This window comes from Lynx rufus, unplaced genomic scaffold (genome assembly GCF_022079265.1).
Source record: "Lynx rufus isolate CCGP_SWC_20201006 ecotype Redwood Valley unplaced genomic scaffold, mLynRuf1.p SCAF_2, whole genome shotgun sequence".
NCBI lineage: Eukaryota > Metazoa > Chordata > Mammalia > Carnivora > Felidae > Lynx > Lynx rufus.
In genome coordinates this window covers 210,506,325-210,528,228 of record NW_025814834.1, presented here as the reverse complement: position 1 = coordinate 210,528,228, position 21,904 = coordinate 210,506,325, and the positions used below count along the sequence as shown (strand labels likewise).

Genomic DNA, 21,904 nt, shown 5'->3' with positions numbered 1-21,904 from the left:
GACCCCCATCTGGGTCAGCAAAGGAGGTCTCAAAAGACTAGCCTTTCCCGCCTCCTGATGCTGACCCCGCCCCCTAGGCTTGGAGGGCTCTAGGACCCAGCAGCTGGGGAGGGTGGACTGTGTGTGTGTGTGTGTGTGTGTGTGTGTGTGTGTGTGTGTGTGTGTGTGTTGGGGGGGGTCCCCTCATCTTCAGGTCCCTCCTCCTCCCTCTCTCCAGCCTTTCCCTTTCTCCCCCACCTCTTCCCCCTTTCCTCCCCTCCCCCTCTTCATCCCTCCCCTTTCTTCTCTTCCCTCCCCTCTTCTCCTTCCCCAGCCCCTCCCCCTCCCTCACCCCTCCCACCTCGGTGGTCACATGGGGGGCACCGCCGGATTTAAGCCTAATCTGCCCTGTGCTCAGCACAGCGGTCTGGCTGTGGGGTGGGAGAGCTGAGCTAGTCTCTGGGGCCCTGGAGAAGGGCCTGGAGGGGGGTGCCCACAGCTCCCCCCTCCATGAGCTTGGGGCTGGAGGAATCGGTGGAGGCCCAGCTGGCACTGGAGACGGTTATCCAGGTGGGTCCTGAGGACTGTGCCCACCCTGTCCGGGGCAGGGGAGCATGGGTCTAGCAGGAATGGATGAGTGGTAGGTACATCTTGGGGTCATGGGGTGGGAGGGGTGGGTGGGAGGGTGCACGGGGGCCCCAGCTTGCAACTCCCAGCCGGACTGGGGGTACAGAGGTGCTCAGAGCAAAACTGCTTTGGCCCCCTTATCCCAGGGCCCTGTGGGAAAAGGGGATCCCTGCTCCCAGATTTAAGGGTTGAGGTGACATCTGCTAGCACAGTGGAATCCTCTGGGATTGGAGGGTTGGAGCTGGACTGGAACCCCCAGCCCTGTGCTGCCCCGATGGGTTTTGTGAGCGAGCCATGCGGTTTGGTTCGCTTCTCTGGCCCTCCATGGGCCTCCTTCCCGGGGCAGGAGGCACTGAAGCGTGCCCTCCCGTGGGGCGTTTTTCCATTGTAGCTCCCAGGCTTCCCTCCGCATGGGGGCTTCCTGAGGGTCTCACCGGCCCCCACATCTTGGGCAGCAGGACTTTGTTCCTCTCCCATCCAGGCCAGGGAGACCAGGGCCCCCAGTCCCCTTCACACTCTCTCTCTCCCCCCCCCCCCACAGACCCTGGAGAGCAGCGTCCTGAGGGCAGGCCGGGAGAAGGGCCTGAGCGAGCAGGACCCTGCCCAGGACTCTCAGCTCGCCTGCCTACCTGCCCGCATCAGGGAGATCATCACCCGCAACCTCTCCCAGCCTGAGAACCAAGGTGCCGCTCTTCATTCGCCCCCACAGACGCTGCCTGCACCTCACCCCTTCTCACATCCCCCTCTTCCACGGCCGTAATGACAGGAATGACCGCAGCTTCCATTTCTCAAATACTCACTGTGAGGCGGGCACAACCCTGTGATGGAGGGACCCATTTTACAGATGGGGAAATGGAGGCTCAGAGGTATAGTTTGCCCAGAGTCGTTCTCCATGTGATGCTGCGAGACAGTGGGGATGAGCACCCCCACCCGCAGCTCACAGCAGAGACTTAGACCCAAATACCACGTTCTCTCCCAGGGAAGGTGTGAGCTTGGCTGAACCCCAGATTACAGGGGGAGGGCAGCTCAGTTTAGCTCAGGGCTCTGCAGAAGTCCCAGGGATGGTCCTGTCCATTCCCCAGCAGGGCAGAGAGGCTGATGGGCCCCTGTTCCTCCTGCTGGGTGCCGTCCACAACCTCCTGTGTGGTTTGAGAGTCTGGGAAGGGCACACTCAGTTACAGCTGGCGTGTGGGCAGCTCTCCTTGGTGGTGATTCTGGGGCTCCGCCACAGTCCTTGTCCAACCTCTTTGGGACGACCGGGGGTGTTGGGGCCCCTGGGAGCCCCAGGCAAGGAGAGACTTAGAGAACCCTCACCTCAGGCTGAAAGAGCCTGGAGACCTGTGGCGTGTGTCCAGTTCTCCTGGGATGGAAGGGGAGCCCACAGGGCGGGGGACACTTCGACTTCTCCCTTTTTCCCCCTCTTCCTCTTCCTCCTCCTCCTCCCAACATGACCTATACTATCTGAAGCCCTGGCTTCAGAGGTTACATGAAGCCCTTCCCTTAAGTGAGGTCTTCCTGGTCTCCTGTTTATCAATTCCACCCAGGTTACAGATCAGCAAAACTGAGGCCCAGAGAAGAGTAATACTCGGAGAAAGAAGGAGCTAGAATTGCTGGACGGAGCCTCCCTCCAGCACGTTCTGGGCCCGCTGGGGCCACCCTTCGGCGGTGTCTGGGTCCGCTCTGAGTCTAGCCCTAGGCCTGTCTCTTTGCCCACCTTCCTGTTCTTATCTCTGTTTGCGTGCTCTGGTGCTGACGTCCTCTCTCAGGGGCCCAGTCCCTCTTCCTGCCTCCAGTGATGTTTGTAGAGCACCTATCGTGGGAGGGTGTCCTCCTGGACCCGGGGGGGCGGGGGGGGGGGGAAGGAAGCCAACCATGTGCCTGCTGTCCCTCTCCAGCCCCGCTGCCGGCCGCGGAGATGGCATCAGTGCTGTCGCTGCAGGAGGAAAACCAGCTGCTGCAGCAGGAACTGTCCCGCGTGGAGGACCTGCTGGCCCAGAGCCGGGCGGAGCGTGACGAGCTGGCCATCAAGTACAACGCGGTCAGCGAGAGGGTGGGTGCTGCCTGGGGGCCGAGAGCTGGGTCGCTGTGCTCCCCTGATGCAAGGGCAGGGAGACAGCCAGGCCAGGCCTGTGCCCCGGGCCGAAGGTGGGCCTGGGGTCCGGCTGGGCCGGATGTGGATCGTGGCCCTGCCGACGCGAGTGGCCTCGAGAAAATCACTGTGATCTCCCAGTTTGTTTTCTGTCTTGGGGAGGCTAGTATGATGTGGGCTTGAGAGTACCTGTCACCAGGGGTGACACCGGGGGTGGGAGCACAGAGAGTAAGACCCCTAGAGACCCCTGCCACCCCTCGAATGTCTGGACGTCTCTCTGTGCTCCCATGGGTGGGGCTCTTGGGGCCCACCCAGCGGCGGCTGAACACGGAGGCCGGCAGGTGGAGGGGGCCCAGGCAGCATTCTGCAGGCCTTCTGGGGCCACCACAGACTTGCTGCCACCCCCCGTGGGACTGAGGACCAGCAAAGGAAGGAAAGAGAATCCAGGCTTGCCTCCAAGTCCAGACAGGATTCGCATTCCCCAGGCTTGTGCTGCAGGCTTGTGGGGCTCCCGGGGCAGGGGGTCGCTGTGGGCCAGGGCCGGGAGCACTGTCTCCTTTGGGCCCCCAGTCTTGTGAGAGGTGACGCTAGGGAGTTGATGGCTGCAAGTTCGGGAGAGAGTTGCACGGGGGAAGGAGTGTCTAGATGGGAGATGTGTGGGTTGTAATCACAGTCATAATCGTAGCTACTGGTTATTGAGTGCTTACTGTGTGCCAGGCACTTACTGGGTGCTTTACGTTTGATGCACCAAGCTTGGGACCGTGATGATGCTCGTGTAGCAGAGGAACTAACAGGCTCCAAGAGGGAGAGCACCGTGCTTGGGGTCCCACAGCCGGTGAAGGCTAAGTCTCTCTACCCCCAGCCCCAGATGTGCATTGCAGGTTTGTTTTCTGGGTGTAGGAAGAGACGACTGGGCTGGGAGTTCCAGGGGGCAGTTGGAAAGCTGGAAGGACCTCGGACATGACCCTCTGGATGTAACAAAGAGACTGGAGCCCAGAGACTGAGGCTGGCCCAGAACGCCCTGTGCGGGAGGCAGAGCCAGGTTAGCCGAGGACCCCTGGGCTGGGCCTGTCCACGCGGGGGCATGCGTACTCCTTTTGGGAAGAGGGGTATGTGTTCGTGCCTGTGGTTGTGAGGTCCGGCCAGTGTCCTGGTATTTGCTTGCCTGGACAGGCTCCCGACGTGTTGGGACATGCAGAGGAACAGGGTGGGGGGCCCGTAGTGGCCCCAGCTCCGGGGACAGTGTAGAGCTACTTTTCCCAGAGTTTTCGGGAGGTGTGGTGGGTGAGCTGGCCCGAATCCCACATTGTTGGTGGTGACGGGGCCTTGAGCCAGCCCTCTTCCAATTTAGCCCTCTCATCTTTTGGCCACTGGCACGATGCCAGGTCCCTGGGGGCTGTCTCTTAAATGCCAACTTCTGACTCATAGTGTGGCTAGCACGGCGCCCTAAGCGGGCAGGGGCAGAAAAGGAGAGGTGGGGGGGGGGTGGCAGGCTTCTTTTCTGCTAACACATGTTGCTGAGGCTGCGCTGCAGCAGGTCAGAGGCTGGGGTGTGTGTGTGGCAGGGGGGGCTGTATTCGTCTAGAAGATTCCCTCGTGGCTGGGGAGGCCCCTGAATAGCATGTAGAGGGGGCCTGGTGTTTCACTTTTGTCTGTCTGAGATGGTGTGAGCGAGGCCCCCACCTGCAGGCAGGGTTTGGGTGCGAATGACCTCAAAGCCTGTCCTGGGGGGTGGGCTCACAGAGAACATGAGAGCCTGAAGATCACTTTATTACAGATGGGGAAATAGGCCCAGAGCAGGGGCATGATAGGCCCAAGGTCAGTGGTGGAGTTGGGTTGAGACCCCTGGTCCAGGGCTCTGTAGTCCTGTGGCACTCTGTCCCTGCTGCCCGCTTGTTCCCAGGGTACCCGTGGTGGGGCCTGCCCCGGTGGCCATAAGTGTTACATGCGGGCTGCTTTGGAAGCCGGTCAGTGAGGTTGTTCACTCTTTTAAACCCCGCAGCATCCCTGGGAAAAACAAGTGGAGGCAAGGTCAAGGTCTGTGTCCTGTTGACGCATGGAGAGAAACTGAGGCAGAGGCTCCCAGTGGCCACTTCCCAGGTTCCAAGGAGGACCTCACGGTCCCTATGGAGGCCCCCCAATCTTCCTGTCCCTGTGGAGCAGGTGTTGGGCGAGGCAGCTGCGAATGGGAAGGAAGCCATGGCCACATCCCCTGGGCTCCACAGGACAGACCCCCTGGGCTCCCCCAGTGTCCATGGCAACCTGGACAGAGTGAATGAACGGCGGGTAGTTGGGCGGGGGTTGCTAGGGGAGACAGTAAACTTCTTTCATCCTCAGCGTGGTGACCGCCTCTTTCCCTTTTGAATTACAAGTAAAACTGAAAGGCTGTTTTGTGAGGGGTAGAGTTTGTGGAAAGGGGTGAGGTGTGGCCGGGAGTGGCCCTGGTCTGGCTGTGAGCACTGGGGAAGCGGGCGGAGCACCCAGCGACGGCCTGAACCCCTCCACGTCACAGCAGCAAACAGCCCCCGTGTGCAAAACGCACAGAGCACAGGCCGCGATCGGACCCCACACAAGACACGTCACAGGGAAACACGAGTCCCCCGCGGTGATACGCGCTCAGATTCGTCGGATTCGTCACCGGACACAGCATAAGTCACACCGACAGCCGGGCACCGCACAGTCCCCCCCGTTCACAGCACGTACCACCCAGACGCACAGCCACACGGACGAGACGCACCATCCTGCGGACGACACGACACGTGGTCTCACATCTCACGGACACACACGGCCAAAGGCGTGCGTACCTGCACGTGGCCTAGAGTCGCTGATCCACGTGCCCCAGACCCCCCCACGTACAGGCCTGCATGCAGACATAAAAACATACGAACACACGGGCACCCCCGTCTTGCACCGCAACAGAGACCTGTGACCACAGAGGCCTCCTCGCGGAGGTCCCCATGAAGGCCTGGACACAGAGATACACGGGGTCCCTTATGGAGACAAATGCCAAAACACACCCAGCCGCCGCCAGATACACATAGCCTCTCACTGCGCTGAGATGTAAACAGTCTGCCTGTCACCTGCCTTAGGTAGGCTCCAGGCAGACCCTGGTCACAGGCCTGCAGCCTGCCTTCCAGGCAGAAGCCCCCAAGAAGTCCCCACCGGCTCCTCTTTATGGGTGGCACCCCAGTGGCCACTGTCGCCCTGCCCCAGCACAGTGGTCCGTGGCTGAGTGGCCCCTGGGTGTCCTGGGTGTGAATATAGGCCCGGAGGGCTAGCCTGGTCTGGGCGTGTTATTTAGCTAGGGCAAATAACCCTGGAAGCTTTGGAACCCACGCGAATGCCGGGCCTGGGCTAGCAGCCCAGGCAGTGGGGAGGTGGATGGTGAGTGTGGGCCTGGGCTGGAGTCAGCTGGGCTGGGCTGTCTTCCCCTTGATTCTCCCTGACGAGTGTCACTCTTCTCTCAGTCCTGCTCACCCTCAACTGCCCATTCCCTCTTCCCTTCCCCAAAAGCTTGAGGAGGCTGATGGGCCTCCCGGGGCCAGCAGGTGCCTAAGGGGTTAGGAGGCTCAGCCAGAGTGGGGCACCGCCTGTGCTCACGGGCTCTGCCAAAGAAGGGACTGCCAGCTGCCTGGGGGTGGAGGAGGGTGCTGACGGCAGCTTCCCGCAAGGTGGGAGGTGGGGGTAACTTGGGGCTGAGATGAGACGGTATTAATAAGCGTGCCTTATGTTAGAGAGTTTGTGCCTCTTACAGAGAGAGCACTGTGTGCGTGTCGGGGTGGGGGTAGGGGTGGGGTGGGGACTTCACCTCTGTCACCCTGGGGATGTTTGAGACCGCCCCTGTCCTTATGTGTGTGCATGTCTCTAAGCTCAGATACGCACGTGTATATTTTTGCTTCTGCTTGAATGCATTCACATTTGCTCATGCGATTAATTCATGATCTCCACAAACATGCCACTGCCACTCCTCTGGGTCTAAGATACGACGGGGAACAGAAATCCAGGTTTTCCTGAGCACGCTTTGGGTGGTGGTGGGGAGACATAGGCATGGAGCTAATAATCAACCGCCAACCGCCGCGGGTTAGGTGTTTGGCGGAGAGGATCACTGTGCACGGTGCATGGAGGCTGTAATGTTTATCTCCGGGTGCAACTTTGTGTTTTGCATGCAAATGCTCCTGGGCCCACCTGCATGTGTCCATCCACGCCTTGTCTGTGTGTCGATGCATGTTCAGCCTGTGTCCACGCACAGCGGCATTACCCTGTGCACGCGCGCATCACATCCCGGGCTTGCCCATCTATGCCTGCAAGGCATTGTGGGTCTGGGCCCAGCCTGGCACCCTCTGCAGAGCTCTGGGCCTGCTTTCCCGAGAGGCCTGCGCCTCTCACCCAGGCACCTTCCCTGCAGCTGGAGCAGGCTGTGCGGCTGGAGTCTGGGGAGCCAGAAACGCAGGAGCCCACGGGGCTGGTCCGGCAGAGCGTGGAGCTGCGGAGGCAGCTGCAGGAGGAGCAGGCCTCCTACCGGCGCAAGCTGCAGGCCTACCAGGAAGGCCAGCAGCGGCAGGCCCAGCTTGTGCAGCGGCTGCAGGCCAAGGTCAGGGCTACCCACTCCTGCTCCTGTCCCCCGTGTGCTCGCTTTGCCCTGTCCCCAGCCCCTGGGGCTAACCTTCCACTCCTCACCCACCCGCAGACCCTGCAGTACAAGAAGAAGTGCTCGGAGCTGGAGCAGCAGCTTCTAGAGAGATCTACAGAGCTGGAGCGGCAGCGGCTGAGGGTGGGTGCCGGCGGCGGGGGTCGGGGGGCGGGGGGCGGGGCGCGAGGCGGTCCCTTCCCTCTACTTGCCCAGGCTGATGCCCCACTTCTCCCACCCAGGACACAGAGCACAGCCATGACCTGGAGAGCACCCTCATCCGCCTAGAGGAGGAGCAGCAGAGGTGGGGTGTGGTAGGGAGGGAGGCTAGCTGGTGGGGCTGGCCTCTCCTGCCATGTGCCCACCGGTCCCCTTCATGTCCCCCCCAGGAGTTCCAGCCTGGCCCAGGTGAACTCCATGCTCCGAGAGCAGCTGGACCAGGCGAACTCGGCCAACCAGGCTCTGAGTGAGGACATCCGCAAGGTGACTTCTGACTGGACACGCAGCCGTAAGGAGCTGGAGCAACGGGAGGCGGCATGGAGGCGTGAGGAGGAGGTGGGCACGGGGCTCCTGGGAGGCCACTGGGGCCTCGGGGTCCCAGGCTGGCCGGCGGGGAAGGGCCACCGTAGAGTGGTGAGGACTAAGGAGCCGAGGGGAGAGGGAGAGAGAGAGAGGGACGGCCTGCTGGCCGATGAGCCTTTTAGGAGAGGTAAAGAGTTTGTCGTCGTAATAGCTGGCCTTGCTTAGCCTACACGACATGCCTGGCATGCATTTTCTCTTCTGTTCCTCCTAATAACTGTGTGTGGTAGGTGCTGTCATCCTCATTTTAAAGAGAAGTTAAGTCATCCGCCCACGGTCATGCAGCTGGCAGCTGGGATGCAAACCTAGGTCTAGCTCCAGCGCTTTCTGCCTTTTGCGCTGCCTCGCGCAGCCGCAGCCCGTGGAGGCGTTGCAACCCGTTCCCTGTGCGAGAGGGAGGCTTGAGAGCCTGAGCGGTGCGCGCAGGCCGGGCGCGGGCCCGGGGGAAGACCCACTTCCCGGACCGACGACCGGGTCTCCCGCGATGGTCGGAGTTGGGGGAGGAGGCGGGGCTGGGGAGGGGGCGGGGCCGGGGCGGGGCCGGGGAGGCGGGGCCGGCCCTCACTCAGCCCGCCTTCCCTCCAGTCCTTCAACACCTACATCAGCAACGAGCATAGCCGCCTGCTCCTCCTCTGGAGGCAGGTCGTGGGGCTCCGTCGGCTGGTCAGCGAGGTGAAGATGTCCACCGAGAGGTGAGGCCCGGCTGGCGGAGGGGCGGCCTGGGGAGACGCTGCAGCCGCTGGAGACAGCCCCGCTTTTTAAATTGAATTCAACTCCGCAGTTGAACTTTAGTCCAACCTAACACACCTACTGTGTGCCAGGCCCTGTAGAGGTGCAGAGACAACTAGTAATAGTTAATTCCTACCACCGTCATGGCAGTCAGCAGGTACTAGGTGTTTACTCTGAGCTAGGCTCTTTGGCTGTTTCGTGTCTTCTGATATGGACAGGGCCCCAGGAGGTAGGAGCTGTGATACTCCCCACTTCACAGATGAGGGCACTGAGGCTCAGAGAGGTAGAGTGACCTCCCCAAGGTCACACAGCAGTAAGTAAGTGGCCTAGTCAGGATTTACAGCTCCTGCTTTTAATCTGCTAGAATGTGCAGCTTCTGCCACAGGACCTCACCAGCTCTAGTGATGAAAAGATACGGACCCCCCAAATTCTAGACCGAGGAAGTGAGTGGTGAGTGAACAGAACAGAGAGACTATCCCAGATGCTCAGACTGATGGGAGGGTTGGGGAGGTCAGAGAAACACTTCATAGACGAGGTGGAATTGGCACTGACCTCAAGGGCTGGGTAGGATTTTAACCACCAGAGACAGGGGCACTCCAAGCAGAAGAAAGAGCGTGAGCAAAGGCTCGGAGGTAGGAGGAAATGGCAGCCAGTGGGTCTGGAACAAAAGGCAGGGGAAGGGAGGTCAGGCTGGGAGAGCCTCAAAGGCCCATGTCAGCAGGGGAGCTCGGTCCTGCTTGATCTTTGAGCAAGTGAGGTGGCAGGGAGAGCTGAGACAGGCAGAGTAGTTCCTTTCTTTTTTCGCGTTACAATTTTATTTAATTATTTATTTGATGATCTTTTGTTAAAGCTTCTTTTTTTTAAGTTTGTTTTTTTATTTAAAAAGTGTTTTGAATGTTTATTTATTTTTGAGAGAGAGACAGAGCATGAGCAGGGGAGGGGCAGAGAGAGAGGGAGATACAGAATCTGAAGCAGTCTCCAGGCTCTGAGTTGTCAACACAGAGCCCGACGTGGGGCTCGAACCCACAAACTGCAAGATCATGATCTGAGCCAAAGTCGGACGCTTAACCAGCTGAGCCACCCAGGCACCCCAGATGATCTTTTTTTTAAGTCATCAGGTATTCAGTGTCCAAATTTCTAATTGGCTCATCAGTGTCACAGATGGTTTTGCTTCACTTTTTGTGTTTATAATTTGTTTGAATCAGGACCCATCATAGATGCTCACCAAATGTGATTGGCTGACTTGCCTCTTAAGTCTTTTCATTTATTTGTTTAGGAAACTGGGGCAGTTGTCCTGAGTGATTCCCATAGTCTAGATTCTGAGGTGGTGTTTAACACCTTTGTCCCCTGTATTTCTTGTAAATTGGATGTTGGATCTAAGCCTTGATCAGATTCAGGTTCAGGTTTTTGTTTTTTGTTTTTTTTTATTTAAAAAAAATTTTTTTTAACGTTTATTTATTTTTGAGACAGAGAGAGACAGAGCATGAACGGGGGAGGGTCAGAGAGAGAGGGAGACACAGAATCTGAAACAGGCTCCAGGCTCTGAGCCATCAGCACAGAGCCTGATGCGGGGCTTGAACTCATGAACCGTGAGATCATGACCTGAGCCGAAGTCGGACGCTTAACTGACTGAGCCACCCAGGCGCCCCTTTTGTTTTTTTTTAAATAAGACTTCTTCCTAAGTGCTGTGTGTGTGCTCTTCTGTTAGGAAACCCCAATGCCTGGGTGCCTGTCTTTGTGTACATTGGAAGCCCCTGATGCTCAGTGCCAAGACTCAGACACTCATCAGGGGTCACCAAATCATGAATGTCCCATTCTGTCACTTCTTCGTGTATTAACTGGAATTCTTCTATGAGGCACTTCCTCTCCTTAGTATTATATTAGGCACGTAGTGGTATAGTTGATTCAGGAAAGGAAAGGATTTAGCCTGTTTGATATATTAAAAATATATATATACGTGTGTGTATATAATATATATATATTATGCATATGTGTTATACACATATATACATCTATATAACATATTATGTATATATGTTATATATATTATATCTATATACATAATATATATAACATATATATGTATAATGTAATATATATATATATATTAAGTAAGCTCTTTGCCCAACGTGGGATTTGAACTCAGGACACCAAGATCAAGAGTTGCATGTTCTACAGACTAGGCCAGCCAGTTGCCCCAAATACGTATTATTTTTATTTAGCATTTAAAAATTTAATTATTTTACTTTTGAATAACTTACATATTCACAAAATTCAAATTTCAAAAGGGTGTACAGTGAAAAGTCTCCCTCGCCTTTCTGGCCCAGATGCTTCCCTCCCAGTTTCCTACATGACCTGCCAGCCTTATTTTATACAAGAAATACAGCAGATCTCTCTCTCTCTCTCTCTCTCTCTCTCTCTCTCTCTCTCTTTTCTGCCCCCCTCCTTGTTCTATATTTTGGTAGAATTTTGTCTTTGAGTTCTTGAAGATACTTTCTTCACCTAATAGTTATAACTTCAAGGTCGCTCCCTCTTAAGCTCTGAATAGCTGATGCATTTTTCTTGGTTACAGAGTATTCCATTGAATGGATATGCCAGATTTATTTAATAGTAGCCCTCTTTCTTTTTTTTATGGCTAAGATTTTTAGTGTACTTATTTTCAATTGTTTTCTATCTAACATTGCTTACCTAGAAGTGATCAATTTTGTTGTGGACCTCTTTAATTAATTAATTTTAATTTGCAGCCACGTTAGTTCAGGAGTAGATTCCAGCGATTCATCCCCTACGTATAATACTCGGTGCTCATCCCAACAAGTGTCCTCCTTGTCCGTTTAGCCCATCCCCCAACCCACAACCCCTTCAGCAACCCTCAATTTGTTCCCTGTATTTAAGAATCTCATGTTTTGTCCCCCTCCCTTGTATATTATTATATATATTATATAATTATTATATAATTATATTATTATATAATATATATAATATATATAATTATTATATAATTATATTATTATATAATATATATAATATATATAATTATTATATATTATGTCCTCCCTTTTATATTATTCTTCTCTTCCCTTATGTTCATCTGCTTTATACCTTAAAGTCCTCATATGAGTGATGTCATATGATATTTGTCTTTCTCTGACTAATTTCACTTAGCATAATGCCCTCCAGTTCCATCCACGTAGCTGCAAATGGCAAGATTTCATTCTTTTTGATTGCCGAGTAATACTCCATTGTATATATATACCATATCTTCTTTATCCATTCATCCATCGATGGACATTTGGGCTCTTTCCATCCTTTGGCTGTTGTCGATAGCGCTGCTATAAACATGGGGGTGCGTGTGCCCCTTCGGAACAACACACCTTATCCTTTGCAATTGCTGGGTTGTAGGGTAGTTCTATTTTTAAGTTATGTTTTTACTTTACACAAAGCAATATATATTTTTTTAAATTTATTTTTGAGAGAGAGAAAGCATGGGGAGGGGCAGAGAGAGAGGGAGACAGAATCCAAAGCAGGCTCCAGGCTCTGAGCTGTCAGCACAGAGCCCGATGCAGGGCTCGAACCCATGAGCTGCGAGATCATGACCTGAGCCAAAGTCAGATGCTGAACTGACTGAGCCACCCAGGTGCCCCACAATATTTTTTTTAAGTTATTTATTTTGGGAGGGAGAGATCACAAGTCGGGGAGGGACAGAGAGAGAGAGAGGGAGTGAGAATCCCAAGCACTGTCAATGCTGGGCTCGAACCCACAAATCACGAGATCATGACCTGACCTGGTCAGATGCTTAACTGACTGAGACACCCAATAGTGGCCCTCTTTTGATGCACATATAGATTGTCACCAGTATTTCTTACATGAGCAGTACTGCAGTGGATCACTTTATACACAGGTCACTTCCCTTGCATTGGGCCATATCTGTAGGATAAATTCTTAGGAGTGTAGTCGGTGGGTCAAAGAACCTGCCCATTGATACTTTTCAGAGTGCTTCCTAATTGCCCTGCGCTGTGGTTACACCCACTTACCCTCCTGCCAGCAGTGTAGGCGCAGCCTGTTTCTCCATAGCCTCACCTACACTGTGTGTTATGGGACTTTTTTTTTTTTTTTTTTTTTTTTTTGCCCATCCGATAGTGGCATCCCACTGTTAACATCCTGGGATGGTTTTAGTTTATACTATAGTTAAATTAAACTATTAAACTATCCTGGGATGGTTTTAATTTATACCCCGCCATCCCATCCCCCTTCTGTGCTCTCTCCACCAGGGACCTGCTGCAGCTGGGAGGGGAGCTGGCCCGGACCTCAAGGGCCATCCAGGAGGCGGACCTGGGGCTGAGCGCAGGCCTGCGGCTGGCCGAGAGCCGGGCAGAGGCGGCCCTGGAGAAGCAGACACTGCTACAGGCCCAGCTGGAGGAGCAGCTGCGGGACAAGGTGCTCCAGGAGAAGGACCTGGCCCAGCTGCAGGTGCAGAGCAACCTGGACAAGGCCAACCTCAGTGCCAGGTGCGTGCCTGGGAGGCACCACGTGAGGCAGGCTTCCCTGCGGAGTGTGCGTCTGGGGGCGCAGGGAAGAGCGAGTGTTTGTTCACCGGGGCTGGGCCTTTCCCCTGTGTGAGCTCAGCCAGTTTTCCCAGGCACCCCATTTGGCAGAGGGGGAGACTGAGGTTCAGGGGGCTCTTGTCCAGGGCACATTATGAGCAGTTTAACCACGGAGGCTAGAACTTACGCTCCTAGCTCTTGCGATGTAGATGAGTCCCAGAGATAAAGTGAGTGGCAACTTCATTCTCCATTTGTTTGTTTATTTATTTATTATTTATTTACATTTTTGAGAGAGAGGGAGAGAGAGAAGCGGGGCTCATATTCACCCAAAGCAGGGTTCATGCTTACCTGAAGCTGGGCTCGAGCTTACCCAAAGCAGGGCACGAGCTCACCCGATGTGGGACTCGAACTCATGAACTGTGGGATCATGACCTGAGCCAAAGTCAGAGGCTTAAAGACTGAGCCACCCAGGTGCCCTCATTCTCCTTTCATAGATGAGCAATCTGAAGTCCAGAGAGAAGTGACTTGCTCAAGGTCACACAGTTAGGTGGAACCGAGGGTCCCCCCTGAAGGTTTGGGAAAGTATGAAGGACACATTGCTGGTGGGTGTGAGGAGAGGCTGGGGTGGGTCTCGCATTCACCTCTGTCACTGCTCTTCTTCCAGAGTGACAGAGCTGGCCCTGACAGTGGAGCGCCTTCAGAACCAGAATCTGGAGAAGGATCGGGTCAACAAGGCCCTTACTGAGAAGCTTGAGGCCCTGGTGAGATGCACCTGACCCTGAGATGTGGCAGGGTGGGGTCGGGAGGCCGACCAGACCGACAGATGAGGGCCATGTTTGCTAGGACCATCCCTAGCATTCCATTCCGATTTGGTTTCACCCCCCCCCCCCATTAATTGAGCACCTAGTGTGTGCCAGGCTTAGTGGTAAGTACATTCACCTCCTTTATCCCATTTCATTCTTTCAGCAGCCTTGTGGCATGATCCCCATTACACAGATGAGGAAACTGAGGCCTAAGGAGAGATACTATCTAGAGTCTCAGAGCCAATAAGCTGGGGCTTGAAAAGATGCTTGTGCCCTGCTAGCACAGGGCTCCTTCTCTAGGAACTGAGCTGCCTCCCCACCAGAGGGACGCCCTTCAAGGGACGCCCTTCAAGGGTATTGCCTGGGTTGGTCATCCTTCTGTGTGGGGCCTGGCCTGGGTCCTATGTCCGGCTCTCCTCCAATAGGCTGTGTGACCTATATAGTGACACAGCACTTCTCCGGGCCTGGTCTGTGCATTGAGGGCACGGGGGATGCCATGGGGTCTACCAAGCGTCTCGCCTCTGAGCATGGCCTTAGAGGCCACCTGATGGGTGGGGAGCCAGGGAGGGAGAATAAGGTGGAGATTCAGACCAGGGCAGAGACCCTGACCATCCCTTGTCTCCCCCACACCACTCCAGGAATCCCTGCGGCTCCAGGAGCAGGCGACCCTGGAGACAGAGGACGGAGAGGGGCTGCAGCAGACCCTGAGAGACCTGGCACAGGTGGGAGGTGGGAAGGAGCCCTGGGCAGGGAGGGGCCCGGCAGTCGGGGGCCACCACGTCCTCTGGTGGCCTTGCACTGAATCGCAAGCGGCTGGGGGCCCTGGGGACCCATGCTGCTGTTGGACACCCCTGCCCGCTGAGCCTGGCCTCTACCCCGAGGGGAGCCCCCAGTCCGAGATGGGGAGGCGCTGCAAATTCCAGGCCCATCTGGGAGAATCGCCCAATGTCGTCTCGGCAATACACGGGAGAATAGCCGGCGTGCCGAGGCCTGTGGGCCAGGGCGGGTGGAATCGGGAGGACCTGTAGGAAGGGAGCTTAGAATGTGCGGCGGAGCGCGGAAGCCGGACACGGGGCGTCCGCCACCCCACTGCGTCGCCCGGGCTTCTTGGTCCAACTAACCCGCGGCCCCCTCCTCACTGGCCTGGCCCCCCCACCTCAGGCCGTCCTGTCGGACATGGAGAGCGGTGTCCAGCTAAGCGGCTCTGAGCGCACGGGGGACGCGTCGGACGGCAGCCTGAGGGGGCTCTCGGGCCCCCGGACCCCCTCCCCGCCGCGACGCTCCTCGCCCGGCCGCGGCCGATCCCCGCGCCGAGGCCCATCCCCGGCCTGCTCCGACTCCTCCACGCTCGCCCTGATCCACTCGGCCCTGCACAAGCGCCAGCTGCAGGTCCAGGTAGGCGGGGCACCGGCGCCCTGGGGCGGAGCCAGAGTCCCGGGGGCAGGGCTTGGGGCATCTGGGGCGGAGCCAGTATTGTGGGGGTGGAGCTAAGGAGGGGGCGGGGGGGAGGGAGGAGCCTGGGCTGGGCCTGAGCATTTTGGGTGGAGCCAAAACCCAGAGTTAGAGCTTCTGAGTCAGGTCCCATGGAGGTGGGTGAGAGCTCTGGGGCAGATCGGAGTCCAGAGTGGGAGGTGCTTGGGCAGCTGGGGGCGGAGCCTGGGGCAGAGCTAGAGTCCTGGTACCGAAATTAGACAAGAGGTTCCGGGACAGGCAGAGCCAGGACCCTGGGAAAAGGCCTGGGGGGAGGAGCCAGTCTAGGATGAGAGGAACCGGGGGAGCTAGGGGCAAGGAGGAGTCTGGGGGAGAGTCAGAACCAGAATGCAAAGGGGAGGAGCCTGGGAGCCCTGGGATAGTCAGAACCGGGAAGAGGTCGGAATGTGCTTGGTGGTTTGCCTGGAGCTTACATAGGTCAGTGTGTCTGAGGAAATGGCGGTCAGAGCCCCGGCAGAGCACTCGGAAGGGGGGTGGGGGCACAGTGAACGGGAGCGGAAACCTAGTCTGGAGGGCTTAGCCCCACTCTCCTGCCTCAGGCTTAGGCCACAGAGTAGGCTGGGTGTGTTCCTGGAATGAGCAGAGAGTAGGGGGCGCTCCGGGAGCTTCCTAGGGCTCCCCCGGACTCAATGGTTCCCATGCCACAGGACATGCGTGGGCGCTATGAGGCCAGCCAGGACCTCCTGGGCACCCTGCGGAAGCAGCTTAGTGACAGCGAGGGTGAGCGCCGCAGCCTAGAGGAACAGCTGCAGCGTCTTCGGGACAAGACCAACGGGGCCACCCAGGCTCATGAGGATGCCCAGCGTGAGGCCCAGCGTCTGCGGGGCACCATTGACCTTCTGAACAGGTGCCTGAGAGGTCAGAGGTGGGGGCCTGGATCTAATGCCAGCCCGAGCCTGTAAGCATGTGGATTGCACTTACATGGTCATAACTGGCCATATGTCTGTTAAAATTCAAATTAATTGAGGGCATCTGGGTGGCTCAGTCCATTAAATGTCTGACCCTGATTTCGGCTCAGGTCATAATCGCACAGTTTGTGAGTTCGAGCCCTGTGTCAGGTTCTGCGCTGACAGCACAGAACCTGCTTGAGATTCTCTGTCTCCCTCTCTTTCTGCCCCTCCCGTACTCCCTCTCTTATCTCTTTCTCTCTCTCAAAAATAAATAAATATTAAAAAAAATTAAATTAGTTAAACATTTTAAAAAGTAAAAGTTCAGTCCCTCAGTTGTCCTTGACACATTTTAAAAGCTCAGTAGCCACAAATGGCTACAGAACGTTTCTATCATCCCAGAGAGTTCTAATGACAGTGCCATTTAGACTCTGTCATTGGAGGTCTTTGAGACAAGAAATTACCCACTCTTAGCTGTCTGGTTATTTTTGTTGTTGTTGTTGTTTGCTGTTTCTCCTCAATGTAACTGCAGAATTAAAAGCTTGAAAAAGGAAGGGGAGGGGTGCCTGGGTGGCTCAGTCTGTTGAGCATCTGACTTCAGCTCAGGTCATGATCTCATGGTGCATGAGTTCGAGCCCTACGTTGGTCTCTGTGCTGACAGCTCAGAGCCTGGGGCCTGCTTGGGATTCTGTGTCTCCCTCTCTCTCTGCCCTCCCCAGCTCGTGCTCTCTCATTCTCTCTCTCTCCCAAAAATAAACAAACATTAAAAATTAAAAAAAAAAAGAAAAGAAAAGAAAAAGAAACAAGAAGGGGAAATAAGAAGGCAGGACCTTCTCACAGCCTCACCTGCCTGTCCTAACCTCTGTTAGGGAGCACTGACTCTGCTCCCCGTTGTGTTTCCTGGCAGTGACGTAGATAAGGCTTCTAGTACACCTGCCATGTGCCAGGCTCATTGCCAAGTGCTTTGGGCAGATTATTTAAATTAGTCTTCCCATCAAACTCCCGCAGGTTGGAGCTGGGCTATCCCGAGGTTGAAAGACTTGTCCCAGCTGACGCAGCAGTGTGGCTGGGGGTAGGAATTGGAACTCAGGTCCATCTGAGAGCAAAACCCGGGCTCCCCGTGCCTTGGAAGGAGGGCCTTATACGTGGCTGTGTTCACGGTGAACTCCTCATCTTGCGTTCTGCTATTTTTATTTCATATATCATGTTGTATGGTTTTTCCCACCCACTGCGGCCTTCGTGTCTGGTATACTTACCGGTTGCCCCTTCAAGTGAAGAGGCGGGCAGTGGAGGCTATGCCAGCGATCAGCCCTAAGCTGATGCCCAAGCTAAGAACCCCGGCTGGCTCGGAAGGAGGGGTGACATCCCCTGCTCCGTTGCTGTGACCACTGGCACTGGGCCAAGAGGCAACACTCTGTGAACCTCCAGAGTTCCCAGTTGCAGTCCCCTCCCTCCCTCGCTGGCCACCGTGTGCAGCTGGGCATACCCAGCTCTATTGGGCCTTCCAGAATTGAGGGGCATTTCCCGGTCATACAGACTGGTCCGTGTGTCCCGAGAGCCTAGCGTGGCCTGGTGGGGTTGTTGGGGGCCATGCCAGTGCCTCCATCCGTTCCCTTGGGTGGGCTGAGGGGGAGAAGGAAAGCTGGGTGTCCTCTGACGGGAAGAGTCCGCTCCAGGGAGATGCGGATGAAGTGAGTCGTGCTGGGGCGGGGTCGGGGAAGGCTTCCTGGAGGCAGGCGCCTTAGAGGTCAGAGGACGGGGCTCACGGGAGGACAGCAGCACGGCCCTCTTGGCCGGGGAGGGCCGCCCCAGCAGCGCCTTCAGCTCTCCCTCCTCCTCCAGGGAGAAGGACAGCCTGGCCCGCAGCCTGCAGGCGGCCCAGCAGCAGGCCGAGGAGCTACGGCAGGAGCGAGAGAAGCTGCAGGCGGCTCAGGAGGAGCTGCGGCGCCAGCGGGACCGGCTGGAGGAAGAGCGGGAGGACACGGCGCGGGACAGCGAGCGGACTCGCAGGGAGCTCGAGCGCAGGTGAGCGGCTTCTGGCCTCCCCTGCCCAGAACGGACCTTGGGAGTCCCGACGGTCCTCCCTGGGGGCCGGGGAGGACCGACGGTGTCCCAGACGTCCTACTGTCTGGGCATCTCTCTGTGGCACCTCTCTGAGGAAGGGTCTTCTCACCAGCCCCGTTTCGGGAAACTGAGGCTCAGGGAGATACAGTCACTTACCTGGGATCAGAGAACTGCTATGAGGCAGGAGTGTGGATGGTGACAACAACGGTAACTAAAATAGCAGTAGTAACACTGATATCATTGTTTAGGGGCGCCTGAGTGGCTCAGTCCGACTTCAGCTCAGGTCATGATATCGAGGTTTGTGAGTTCGAGTCCCACGTCGGGCTCTGTGCTGACAGCTCAGAGCCTGGAGCCTGCTTCGGATTCTGTGTCTCCCTCTCTGTCTGCCCCTGCCCTGCTCCCACGCTCTCTCTCTCTCTCTCAATAATAAATAAACATAAACAAATTAATATCATTGTTTAAATTGAAAGAGTAATCTAATATTACCAAGTATTAGACACCATTTTAAGCACTGAGGTTCTCTCTCCCCCCCCCTTTTTTTTTAACGTGTATTTATTTTTCAGAGAAAGAGAGCAGGGGAGGGACAGAGAGAGAGGATCCCAAGCAGGCTCTGTGCTGTTAGCGCAGGACCGGACGCAGGGCTCGAACTCACGACCCGTGGGATCACGACCCGAATCAAAGTCAGCCGCTCACCCGACTGAGCCTCCCCGGCACCCCTACACTGAGGTTCTCGTGTTCAGCCCTCATGGCAACTCTGCTGTAGGAGCTCTCATCCCCATTTTGTGGATGGTGAAACTGAGGCATAGAAGGGCCATGTAATTTGACCTAGGTCATCACACAGCTAGTTAGTAAAGAGCCGGGCTTTGATCCCAAGCGTTCTGCCTTCAGAGTTAACCTCTCGACCACTGCACTGCCTCCTCCTCTGAGGCATAAGTAACAGTGGTGTTTAGTACATTGTGGTAGAGAATATTGTTCTTGCTTCTGCAGACTGTTGGGGAGATATGTCAGGCACTGTTTTAAGCATTTCATGTTCAGTAGATCACATATCCTTATAACAACTTCATGAGGCAGCTGTTACCCCATTTTGCAGATGTGAAAACTGAGGCCCAGAGTCCCAGAGTCCCAGAGCCAAAAGTGGTGGGCTTGGCTGTCCTTGTGAGTGAGGCTCTGGCCTCCAGGGCTCCCGTCTCAGGCCTGGTCCCTGGCCTGCGCCAGGGCCGTCTGGCTGCGGGAGACTCTGAGCAGGGAGGTGACGTGGGGCACCCGCCCACCCTGTGTCCCACAGCCACAGACAGCTAGAGCAGCTGGAAATGAAGCGCTCAGGGCTGGCGAAGGAGCTGGTGGAGGTGAGGGAGGCGCTGAGCTGTGCCACGCTGCAGAGGGACATGCTACAGGCTGAGAAGGCCGAGGTGGCTGAGGCGCTGACCAAGGTGGGTCCCCGAGGCCCCAGGCCTTCTCCCTCTGGCCACACTCTGCCCCCTGTTTCAGGCTGTCCTCGGACCCCAGTCATAAGTGAACGGACCTCTATTAGTGGTCATGTCCTTGCTTTTCCAGATGCGTCTGGGGCAGTGCTGTTCAGGCCATCCCATCCCACCTCTGGACACAGGTCCTGGGGTCTGTGAGAGCTGGGGACACAGTCCTTGGCGGGTGCCTGCCCCACCCCTGTACTCTGGGTCTTGAGCAGTGTCCCCTTAGACCCCGCTCTGTGGGACCCTCTGACCCCCGCCCTGCCCTACAAGAGCTGGGGTTCCCTTGGCTCCCACACAGCTCTGCTGTGTGTGGTTTCTTTTGAGTAACTTCATAGGCAGCCGGCCTGTAGCGATTGTTTTCTGTCTCATGTTGTGTTTTCCCTCGCCCCCCACCCCGTCTCTGAGGGTGTTTCTCCCCACCCTCCCGCCTCCATGCCTCCACCCTCTCCCATCTCCGTGCCTCTGCACGTCGTTTCCTGCCTCTCCCCGCCTCTCCCCTCTCTCCATCTCTCCCATCCGGCTGTCTCTGGCCACCCTGGCCCCCACCCCGCAGGCTGAGGCCGGCCGCGTGGAGCTCGAACTCTCCATGACCAAGCTGAGGGTCGAGGAGGCCTCTCTGCGGGACTCCTTGTCCAAGCTGAGCGCCCTCAACGAGAGCCTCGCCCAGGACAAGCTGGGTCTGAACCGCCTCGTCGCCCAGGTATGCCGTGTGCCCGCAGGCCGCCCACCCGTGTGCCCCGCTCAGAAGCCCTACTCGCTGAGGTGCCCCAGGCCCGGCCTCGTCCCCCGCCCCTCGCCCTCGCTGCGTATCTCCCTGTACACCTCTGGCCCTGTACCTGTCGGGACAGGTCCTGGTCCTGTCCTGTGCCTGGTCCGTCTGTGCCTGTCCTGGTCGCTGCCTCTCTTTCTGTGTCTGTTCTGACTCCGTCTGTGTCTTCTCCCTCGCGGTCGGAGGGAAAAGAAGCTCCGTGGACCCTCCTCCCTGCTGCCTCCTCCTCAGTGTCCCCACGCCCTTTCCCCCGGGGAGCCTCCCCTGGGCTGGCTGTGATGGGTGGGTGGGTGGGTGGGTGGAGAGGAGGGGGCGTCCGCGGTCCTCCCGCTGGTGGAGGGGCTGAGCCGACCCTCCGGCTGGTTCGCTTGCACCTGGCTGCCGCAGCTGGAAGAGGAAAAGGCGGCCCTGCTGGGCCGGCAACGGCAGGTGGAGCAAGAGGCCTGCTTGGCACGGGAGGCGCAGGAACGGCTGGAGCACCTACGGTTGGAGCAGGAGGTGGAACAGCAGGGCCTGGAGGGCTCCCTGCGGGTGGCCGAGCAGGCCCGGGAGGCCCTGGAGCACCAGCTCCCCGCGTTGCGCCAGGAGCGCCACCGGCTGCAGGAGCAGCTGGCCCAGGTGGGTGTAGGGGGGGTGGGGATGGGAGCAAGGAGGGGGAAGGGGCTTCGGCCTCCCAGCCTCCTGCCTCCTGGGATCCGGGGGACTAGGAGCGTGACTGTGGGTTTAAGTCCAGCCCTCCCTTTCCTTTGCTAGCTGGGAGCCGTGGGCAAGCTCCGCAACCGCCCGATGCCTCAGTTGACCCCTCTGTCACGTGGGGCTGATAGTTCTTATCACAAAGGGTTGTTCTGGACAGCACAGTCGCGGAGGCACTTGGTAGACGGATCACCACCCAGTAAAAATTCATGATACGATACCAGATAGAGAAGTTTTGAAGTGGCACCTTAGACTTTTGGGGACCCAGCGGGAAGGCACCTTAGGATTTCGGGGATCCAGGGGCCTTGATATCGTGCCTGTCCTGGAGAGCCCAGGTTCCTGGGAGGGACCTCTAGGCGATGGGCTATGGGGCACAGGACACAGGGCTCCGGGGCTCCGCTCTGTTTTGTGTATTCAGCTCCTCTGGAAATTTTCGGGCACAGAAAGCATTCTGGCACTCCCCAAACTGAGTGAGGACACTTATTATTTTTTTATTTGAGGAGGAGAATGGGGGAGAGGGGCAGAGGGAGAGAGGGAGAATCTCAGGCAGGCCTCAT

The 21,904-nt window shown here is 56.7% G+C and overlaps 1 protein-coding gene across 1 annotated transcript in view; it reads left to right on the top strand.

Annotated features, from left to right (window-relative positions):
- Positions 1–265: 265 nt before the first annotated feature.
- The window catches only part of CROCC (ciliary rootlet coiled-coil, rootletin), a 45,272-nt gene continuing 23,633 nt past the window's right edge, over positions 266–21,904 (top strand). The window contains exons 1-17 of the mRNA XM_047082818.1: positions 266–549; positions 1,148–1,289; positions 2,502–2,656; positions 7,101–7,286; positions 7,383–7,466; positions 7,565–7,626; positions 7,712–7,877; positions 8,487–8,593; positions 12,899–13,135; positions 13,836–13,932; positions 14,613–14,696; positions 15,136–15,369; positions 16,113–16,312; positions 18,195–18,377; positions 19,702–19,846; positions 20,439–20,585; positions 21,042–21,272. Of these exons, the coding sequence (XP_046938774.1) occupies positions 490–549; positions 1,148–1,289; positions 2,502–2,656; positions 7,101–7,286; positions 7,383–7,466; positions 7,565–7,626; positions 7,712–7,877; positions 8,487–8,593; positions 12,899–13,135; positions 13,836–13,932; positions 14,613–14,696; positions 15,136–15,369; positions 16,113–16,312; positions 18,195–18,377; positions 19,702–19,846; positions 20,439–20,585; positions 21,042–21,272 (2,520 nt within the window). The 5' untranslated portion in view covers positions 266–489. The remainder of the gene's footprint in view (positions 550–1,147; positions 1,290–2,501; positions 2,657–7,100; positions 7,287–7,382; positions 7,467–7,564; positions 7,627–7,711; positions 7,878–8,486; positions 8,594–12,898; positions 13,136–13,835; positions 13,933–14,612; positions 14,697–15,135; positions 15,370–16,112; positions 16,313–18,194; positions 18,378–19,701; positions 19,847–20,438; positions 20,586–21,041; positions 21,273–21,904) is intronic.